Source organism: Fulmarus glacialis, unplaced genomic scaffold (genome assembly GCF_000690835.1).
Source record: "Fulmarus glacialis isolate BGI_N327 unplaced genomic scaffold, ASM69083v1 scaffold22000, whole genome shotgun sequence".
Classification (NCBI taxonomy): domain Eukaryota; kingdom Metazoa; phylum Chordata; class Aves; order Procellariiformes; family Procellariidae; genus Fulmarus; species Fulmarus glacialis.
In genome coordinates this window covers 1-10,262 of record NW_009188590.1, presented here as the reverse complement: position 1 = coordinate 10,262, position 10,262 = coordinate 1, and the positions used below count along the sequence as shown (strand labels likewise).

Below are 10,262 nucleotides of genomic sequence, written 5' to 3'. Positions count from 1 at the left end.
TGCCAGCCTGCACCCTGCTCCTGCGGTCATCCCAGCTCAAGTCCCCCTGGGACACTGAGGTTGATCAGGATGAAAGACTCGAGCCGTAACGTTCACCATTTGCTTTTCTCCTTGTTCTATCCTCTCCTGCACTTTATCATGTTGCCCCAGCAGCACTGGATTGGCAGGTGGGATCAAGTGACCTGACATCTGGCCATCTGGAATATCTTTATTTATTACTCTTAATACACATCTCCTCTGTATCTTGACATCTGGGCTCCAGCGCAGAGCTGGGGCAGCTCTGTGCACATAAATGATGCTGCGATGGAAGATGTCAGATGCTTAAAGACCATCAAGACAAAAGTCTGCTCAGTAAACAGGATGAAACCCGAGAGCTCTGAGCAGGGCAGGGTTTTCACCTCCTCCAGAGCTGGTCACAGCAGCGTGGCTACTCACCTCCATGGGAGGTAAAAACCAAAGGCTGCCGGCACCGAAGCTGGCGCCGTGACTCAGCAAGGCGGCCACGCTGCCGCAGTGTTGTCCACAGATCCACCGAGTCTGCCGACTTCTAATTCCTGCATAAAGCAGTTAAGTCTATGGTCACTCAGCTTAAATTCAGTACACAAGAGTCCACACAGAAGACAGGGGATGAAGGTTGTGTGTCTCAGAGAGAGCGCACCAGGAGACAACGTCCAGGGTAAAGCTTCAGCTTATCTAGGTACAGCTAATTCCTACTTCTCCCAAGGAGGGGTACACCCTAGTTCCTTTCCTCCTCTGGGGAATCTGTTCAGAGAGAAGAGAAGGGGTGGGATGTTCCACACTTACCTCTGCAAACCATCTTCAGTCTTCATAGCGATTAAGTTATCCACCACAGCAGTGTTTGGCCAGGGGGACAGCACTTTTGACCAAGCGGAGAACACCTACACAAGTTCATTTCTCACCTTCATCCAATATCCTCCTGGTCTCTGCCTTCACTGCAGAAAACCACAAGAAGGGTGTCTCATTTCCCTTCCCAAAAGGAGAGCAGATTTCCAGGCACAGGGAACGGCTGCAACTCCAAGCATGAGGCATGGGATTGGATGGGAGGGGAAAACAAACCCAAAAACCAAACAGTGCAGAAAGAGAACGGACAGTGTTACCATTAAGGGGATTTGAAGGAGACCCTGAAGAATCTACGAGTCAGCAGGTGCTGGGAAATAATCCTCTTCCACCTCAGCTCCACTTACCCATCCTGTCCCCGAGTCCCTGCTGGTATAAGCGAAGCTTTCTGCTTGTCCATGCAATTCCCCCAGACTTCGCTGGGTTTGGACTGCTGACACAAGAAAAAGAATAACTTAAGCCACACTATAAACCTCAAGTTCTAAAAATCTCCAACCCTCAGAAATCTGCTCTATCTGCTGTATTTAAAACAGCAGGACTAGAACAAGTGTATGTTATTTCCCTCCCGGTTGCAAGGCAAGGCTTTCCCTGCAGCCGTTAGCTCGGTGGCTTCGTGTCGCAGTTCCCCTGGACCAGCTGGGCACGCATGCCGGGGGTGCAGACCACTCGCTCTGGCAGATGGAAATACACCCCGTTTGCAAATAACCTGTGCTGCCTATTGCTGGATACAAAACTGCTGACAGGCCTGCAAGACCCCTACATCCAGCAACCTGCTTCATCGCAGAGTCTGCCACGCGCTTTCCATTTTTTGTTTTGAACACAACATCCAAGCTGCGTTTACTAGACCTGGCCAGTCACTCCTCTCAGTGTCCTCCAGTTCCGACATCCTCCCCTGCCCCGCTCCAACATGATCTTTAATTCTTTAATCTTTAATTCTATTAATACCACCTAATAATTACTTTGTTCTAAGCCTGCTGAGTAATGACTGCCGACGCTTCATTACTATTTCTGTAAAGAAAGCAAGCTTTAATACATTGAATTTCTGCAGAGAGGAGTGACAAGAACTGTACTTGCTGTCCTCTCTCTGCCTACATGTTCCACAGGGCAGGGAAAGAACCAAGCACTTTATTCTCAAGGCATCTTCAGTGTCACAACTGTGTGATCCAGTTCAGAATGAACTAGATTAAAATAAATAAAAATAGCTCAGAAGAGAGTTAGAATACAAGCAGTGGAGGAAAACAGCCAGTGACCAAACAGCATCTACTGCCTTTAGGTGTCTTCCTTAAGAGAAGCTTCTACACCAGGTTCTCTCTCAAACCAACACTCAATTCCTCCAGAGGTGCTGGGCTTTGGCGTTTCCTTCATCTAATCAAAATAAAGTCTGTTCAACTTAGACTTCGACCTACGTGGATTAAAGCAATTCAAAGCAATAGGGAAAGCAGCCCACAGAGCATGAAGGAAGAGCGAATTAATAGCTTCCTTCATTAAAGCTTACCTTCAAAGAAGTCAGCAACAGAACTCGTCATCACCATTTTCTTGCAGACATTTATTTTTATATTCACAAGAGGATGAATGTAAAAGGAATTTATGTAGATGCCAAATCAAAGCTTTTTGTTCCTAACTAGAAAGGAGTCGCTCTCAGCATTTTAATTACTTTCTTAGAGCAGGACTGACGTTTCAATCCCTGTGCTCTTTTACTAACTCTTTTAAAATCAAATTTAAGAGATTAAGGCAAAACAAGGTAACAAACAGAGGTAACACCACCTCCTGAAAACACACGTCTCGGATCACTGCACTTGGTTATCCCTTTCGCAAGCCTCTTCACCCCATCTTGATCTTATCTGATCACACCTGCTTTCCCAGCTGCTGCGCCGAACAAGCAGCCCACACCAAAACCCAAGCGGCAGCAGAGTTGAGAGTGATCAGTTCACCCACTTTAAGAGGCAATTTCATCACTACAGAAACTGACAACTTTTCAGAAACCTACAGCTTCTACCTTCAAAAGACAAGCACATCAGGACAATTCCAGATGGTACACTGAAAAAATGAGGCCGTTTTATTGATGATTAGACTCCGCATTGGCAACAATCATTAAGCTAATACAGACAGACTTCAATCAAAGCATGAGCTTTGAACCAGAAGTCATAAAGTGACATGATGCCTTAATAAATTAAGGAAGTTGTTAATTTCTCTCCGTCATCAACTCTTCACTTGAAGTTCTTCGCAAACTCCTCTCCTTTCTTAATAGAAGCCTTCAGCTCAGACATGGCCTCAGCAACCATCTTCTCTTCAAAGGGGGTGATCTTGCCAATACCTAGGTTCTTCTCAATTTGGGAAAGAGGATTTAAGGATTAACCATTCATCGAATGACCTAGAGAGCAACTTAACAGCTCTGATTACGTATTATCCAGCTGAGATGGAGACCCAGCCTGGGACCTCTGCCATCTCTAGTCTGCCAACCCTGTGCTTCCTGGCAAGGCCCGGAAGCCTCTTCTTATCTGTAGCAACTTCTACAGCCTTCACAAACTTCTCATTCACTGTTCACAAGTGTCAAACTTGAAGCTAGCCCATCAGCTCCTTCAAGAGAATGATACCAACTGCTCCTTCATGCCTCTTCCTATCTTCAAACCCACCGTTCGGCAAGAGAATTTCTCTCCTCTGGCATATACCCTTTGCTTCCACCGGCTTGCAATCTGAAACTGCTTCAGAGTTGCACTCCTAGGTTTTTGAGATCTCATGCCTACATCCAAACCCTTCCCCCTCAATACCCCTCTGCTTCCATTCCCTCACCAGCTGGCACCTAAGACAGCAGACACCATCCTTTGCATCCCAGCAGCCACGACAGGGCTGCAGCATCCTTGTTTTTCACTCCACCCACAGGGTAAGGGTGACAAAAGGAACACTTCTTTCAGAGTTCAGTAGAGGTCCTGAAAGCAATCTATTAATCCTAATCCATGCTGTAGCTCGCCATGTGCCTCAATTTCTGAGGGATTTGCTTGTAGCAGATCAAGCTGAGGAGACAGGATTGCTGACTCTGGTTAATCATATGAAAGCCCTTCATAAACAGGCCCTGACATGAGGCAAGTGTGACCTCTTAAGACAAGTCTGAATCTCTGGTTACTCTGCAGTCTAAGAGCGGATAAAAGCAGCAGCATCCCTGTCAAGCACGAGGTATATGCCTAAGTACAATACCCAAATATTCAAGAACTCTTAAGATATGCTCAGCTCTTAACTTCAGTGATACCTAGCACTAGACTAAATTGAAATCACCAAGTAAAAACCACAAGACTAAATCAGTAGCTGCTGTTTATAAGCCTCATCATTTAAAGTACATACTCCCAGCAGCAGAGGTCGATCGAACAAAGGCACATTCAATAACCCCTTCCTTTCCATTCATTGCATCCACCAGAGAGAACACAAATCGAGCACCAGCATAGGCCATAGACAAGGTGGCAGAACCTGTAAAAGTTAATCACTTTTAGAACAGATCACGTTGAAATTTCCTATTTTCCTTAGCATCAAAGGCTTCCATACTGATATGTTTACAGAGCTGCAGCGAACAAAGGCACATTCAATAACCCCTTCCTTTCCATTCATTGCATCCACCAGAGAGAACACAAATCGAGCACCAGCATAGGCCATAGACAAGGTGGCAGAACCTGTAAAAGTTAATCACTTTTAGAACAGATCACGTTGAAATTTCCTATTTTCCTTAGCATCAAAGGCTTCCATACTGATATGTTTACAGAGCTGCAGCGTCATTGACTTCAAGCTCACAGCCAGTTGGATAAAGCAGCAGCTTTTGGCCAGCCACATGCTATTTAGTTGACCAGATTTGTAGGAAGAAACAGCTTGATTTGACAGAGAAGATTCTTTTTAAAGCCATACATGGAGTGGGATCAATTAATGTTTAGTCTTACCTACATACTGAGCTGCTTCTAGTACCACAGTTCAGGCAGTCACTGACATGGCAGAGCAGCTAGATTCGTAATCAGCAGTTCATAATTCTGCACCGCAGTTGTAAGTAAGATTAAACTGAAGAGGATTGCATCCATTCAACTGGCCAACAAGAATTACTTGGAGGGTGTAGTCAAGAACCAACCTGCTCCTGCTTTAGCCTTGACAACTTCAGTACCAGCTTCTTGAATTCTCCCTGTAAGCTTTTCGAGTTGATCCTGAGGAAAGTCCACTTTTGGTGTGCACTAGATTGGAAAAAAGAAGTTACTATCAAATACCAGATTCAGCATAAGGCCACCCACATGATGCTTTTGTACCACTACAGTTGTTACCAACAGTTCTCAATGGGGAAAATCAGTTATCCCAGCTCACAGATTGCATGACAAACTGACCAGCTGCAAGCATTCACCAAGGCTGCTGGCTATTGCATGGACCATAACAGGAACCTAGACACACCCAGCTTGCTCAAGGGCAAACCACAGCTTGACAGCAAAACCAGGGCTTGCCATGATTACTTGCTACTGGGTAGTCTTTGCACCCTCCAAGCATGTAACAGGCCTTAGGAATTTCAAAAAGCCACCTTGTAAGTATTTGGGTCACTGTGGCATTATGGAAGTCAAGAGCCTTATGAAGGATCCAGTCTGCCAGCAGTATTTAGGAAGTTACTGAACCTTCAGATACAGCTACACAAGTATGTTAAGCGCAGCTGCCGCTATCCCAATTGACTGAAAGCACCCTCTCAGCATTCAGCTGCTCCAAAGCCCTTGCTCTTATTCCCTAAGAACATCCTTCTGTGAAGGATACTTTACTCCCCACTTAGAGCAAAGCTTTTTCTCCCTTTCTTGCAGATTGATCCTTGGCCATATCCTAGCCACCTCCTCATGAAGCTGCAGCCTGCTTTAGAACTGCATTTCATTCTGGCTTAGATGCACGAAGGGAGCCTCTCTCTGACTACCGGTCATTACAGAAGCCGGCCTCCCCACACACCTTGAGCTATGCCTCCTCATTTCAATGCTGCATGTTGAAGTGGTGCTTCTAGTCCACCACAGCAAAATCAATTTCATTTTTTCATATAATGAAATAACTGTCACAAAAAATAAAAACCAAAACAAACAGTGCCAAGACATCTGAACACCCACACTACACCTCAGTTCTTATCCCAAACTCCTTTAGAGGAGAAAGGCTGGAACTATTTAAACTATTTAAACGCAGAGGAGTTTAGATTTAGCTCACTGCCTTCCAGTATCCTGCACCTCATCTCAGAATGAAAGCAGCCACAAGAGCAGGGAAGACTCTCTCTGCTGTATCTCAGCACATTACACGCCACCACAAAGGCACTTTACATCAACTCTAACGTATTGATGAGTGTGATGCCACACACTGCAGTAACTCTGACTTACCTGCGAGATCAGAGGGATGATAGTCTTCCCGGCATGGCCACCAATAACCGGAACACTTACTCGAGCTGGATCTAAGCCCTAAGAGAAACATGAAACTTTCCAGCTTCTGAAGCATACGGACAAGAAAAACATTTTAAAACACCATGCTTCATTTTCTGCCCAGGGTTTTTGGACACTTTCATAACTCAGTTCTACACAGGGCAGAAGTCTCAGAGGCAGCTATACTCCAGGGACAAAGCCAGATCTACACAGTTGAACTCCAGGTTACTCTGATAACTCTAGACAGTTACAGGATATTATTAATGCAAATTCAGATAAATAGCAGCACAAACTCCACCAGGGCTATTAAGAGCAATAACCTGTTACAGTTCCTCATACTTTGCAGAATATCCTGTAACACGCAGCACAGGCAGTTTGACTTGCAAATACATACTACAACTCAACCCTTTCCTCCGGTTGCACCAGCAGGGTTGAAAATGCCAACAGAATTAAGGTGAACATGTAGCTCGCCCACACGGGACAGCTGTGAAAAGAAAGGTCAAAGTCTCTTGAACCCCATTTTGCAAGAAACCCTATCCCCAGGCTCCTCTAGAGAATGGAAACAGGGAATCATTGCCTTCGCCTCTAGCTCCACAGAAATCTGAGCTCTTTTGGCTCTGTGCAGTGATTTTAAAAGCATTTTTGATAGATCTAATGACCAAAGCACACTATATCCCTCCTGCAGCATCTGTTACTATGACCTACCTTTAGTTCAGCCACAAAAGCATTTGCTCTGACAATGTCCAGCGTTGTAACGCCAAAGATTCTGTTGGGATTATACACACCATGCTTCTTGAAGACTTCTGAAGTTATTGGGATGGTTGAATTTACCTATAAGCGAGAATAGGCAAGCATTTATTAAAACCAGTATAATAATGAAGCCTATGCATGAACTGAACAGGCTAGTAAACAACTCGAAGTATACTTCCAACTTGAAGTCGACTGCAGCCAATTATTTTAATTCCTAAATTGAAGAGCAATTCAATTATTTTGAATAATTGAATAAAAATCTCCCATTTTAAATAATTTGTTCATTCACATTACAAAGGCTCCTCCCTTAGTGAGCTAAGACTTCTATTCCAGCTAATACACCAGCATGTATTATAACCATAGTCATACAGATGTTGAGATATTAAGCACTTTTATATCCAAGTTTCCTCTAGCTTCCATATAGCCCAAGAAAAACGGGGTAGTAGAACCACGGTTTTACTTCTTTTCTGCAAATAGCCTGCGGACCTTAAAGATACTGGTCAAAACTAATAGGAACTCAATGAGAACCTACTATTCTCATTCTGGATTTTTTTCTCTACATTTTCAAGGTCTCTAGAAAATGCTTACCGGGTTAGAAATAACACAGATCATGGCTTCTGGACAGTGCTTTGCACAGGCTGATGTCAAAGTAGCAACAATGCTAGCATTGGTGTTAAACAGGTCATCACGGGTCATACCTAAAACATATCCAGTACAATATTTTAAGTGATCCATAGTCTACTCATTAATAGGCAAGCAAAAAACAATACTCTGCTCTGGATAGAGATATGTCAGCTTCTGGTTTCATATATCAAGATAAAACTCTCTAGCTGCAGTAATGAATTGGCTCTAAGGGTAACTCCTCTCGCTAACACAAGACTACTGCCCTTTCAGATAGATCAGCCCTTTTCAGGAGCGACCAGCCCAGCTGTAAATTGTCTGAATGTATTTCACCTAGGCAGCCTGAAGTACGGTATGACCATACTGACCCACACCAGTACACCAGTGGTGCTCAGAGCAGCGAAACTGCTCCTAAGATGAATTCTCCTCCCCCTCTGCAGTCACCTCCACAGCTACAGTTTTAATGCCAACTACTCTGTGCAAAATACTGCTAGTTGCATGTCACCTCTCATTTCTGTTGCAGCAACTACTTTAACCACAAAAAATGAAGAATTAGGAAGAGCTAGGCATTAAAGTCTAGAGTTTTGTTACATTCCCAACAGGATACTGAAAAACAGAGTAGAAATGGAGCAGTTCAGAAACATTCTAGGAAGGCTTAACAGCATTCATTCAGAGATCCTCTGAGAAGTTATCATACAATTAATGCAAAACAAACAGATTATTTCTATTCTGCTGAGAAATGAAACAAAGAACCAGGTTTTTTTACTAGAGCATTGCTCTGGGCAAGAAACACTTAAGGGAGATTCAGGACCACTTGCATGAAAAGTCTTTGCACTTTACCTCTACACAGGAACTCCAGAAATCAACTCTGCCCATTTTACAAGGGACAATCTAAGACAGAAGCTAAGCAAGGTGCCTGGTACCACAACAAGCTCTAGGTCAGTGTCATTAACAGACCACTTACATCCCAAGCCAACACTACCCTAAAGCACCAGACACAGCTCTATTTGAATAACAGTACTGCAGAGATACACTTCAATGAAGCCCCGGGGCTTTTTAACAAAGAGAACATACCTGGTTTTCTAGGGACTCCCGCAGGAATAACTACAACATCACAGCCCTTCAGACATTCTGGCAACTGCTCAGGTCCCAGGAAGCCTGGAATGGAAGACATTCAGGCATTATGTTTTTGCCAGTTATTAAGTATTTGACACTTTGAAGTACAAAATTATGCCCAGAGGCACCCAATTCCTTTTTTAATTTAGCCCTCAGCTCAGACTTACGCTGAAAAGCAAAGAAATACAATTATGGATGGATCCTATTTGATGTTTTATCCTTGTTTCAAAACTTACAGAACAAAGGTGGTGGGAATCTCACATTTCAAAAACCCTCAGTTCCTCCGGCTATGCGTATTTACTCTCCAGAAACGCTAGCTAGTCAGTGCCCCCAAAGAACTGCAGACAGACACATTCAAGTAAAATGTAACCTCTTGGTGATCTTCAGATAAAATGAAGATCAGCAGATTAAGTTTTGATTTCATCAGAAGTTGACAGCTGTCCCTTCAGAAAAGAAACACACAGAATTCATGTAGACACCCAGGGAGCGTTAAGTCTATTTGTAGTCACTTCTAAATTCAATGCTTAGGCTTTTTTCCAAGGCGATTCTACTGAATGTTTCCTACCAGTTATTACAAATTCCCCTTCAACGGTGCAACCACAGACCATTCTCATCTCCATACATACCAATCTAATCAGCTAAACCTTAATTAGTCATGCACTGCTTGAGAAAAAGCTACTTAAATTGATATTAGGCTTCAGGATCATGTGAAGATTCCCCTTCACAAGCACAGCAACGGGCATCTCCACGTGTCAGAGACACTGGAGAGGACCCTTTCAGAACACAGATCGTTTCCAGTGGCTCGCAGTACCTTTAACATTTGCTCTTGTCTCGATGTGGCTGAGGTCAGCTGCAACGCCTGGAGTGTGAGCGATATCATACAGGCTGAGCCTGCTCACCAGCGGGCTGTTCTTCAGGAGAAGGGAGAGAGGCTGGCCAATGCCTCCCGAGGCCCCCAGCACTGCTACCTTGGCATTGTTCTGAGGAAAAAAGATGACAAACACATTGTAGAGCTGTTCTGGTAGTTACTGCAGCAGTGACCTTGGGATTTCACCACACTTTCTTTACTTTTAGTTCTATTTCTCAATTTTTTTATCAAGCACTATGCAAACTTCGTTGCCTAAGCCCACAGAAAGTGATCATCACTACAGCCTCCCAAAGATCCTTGAGGTTTATCAGTAGGACAAGTTAGAAGAAAATGTTCTTTTGCAATCTAAGCTCAAAAGAAGCTCAATCCCTCGAAAGGGATTACTGTTAAACCCCCAACCGCCAGCTTTAATTCTTAATACATTTTGAAAGCAGGGCCATATTTCGGTAGAGGAAGAAAGCAAGAAGCAAAATTGCTTATCACCCATCACATACTACCAGAAAGAAATGTTCCCCTGGAGCTAATAGATTGGCCCAGCCAGTATACACCTGCCCAGAGAAAGGCATGAGCTCCTCGGCTAAGAGCCGCCGAGCGATGCCCAACAGCACGGATGTTTTACCGGGCACAGACACAGCCCGGCACCCCAGGACCGA

General features: G+C 44.1%; 1 protein-coding gene across 1 annotated transcript; it reads right to left on the bottom strand.

Moving 5' to 3' along the window:
• Nucleotides 1-2,888: 2,888 nt before the first annotated feature.
• On the bottom strand, nucleotides 2,889-9,721 carry MDH2 (malate dehydrogenase 2, NAD (mitochondrial); the record flags this gene model as incomplete). The annotated part of the gene is made up of 8 exons (XM_009579269.1): nucleotides 2,889-3,189; nucleotides 4,361-4,517; nucleotides 4,961-5,060; nucleotides 6,216-6,293; nucleotides 6,960-7,085; nucleotides 7,593-7,702; nucleotides 8,700-8,783; nucleotides 9,553-9,721. Coding segments are annotated over 8 exons (948 nt in total), but the record flags the coding sequence as incomplete, so codon positions are not given.
• Nucleotides 9,722-10,262: the final 541 nt, after the last annotated feature.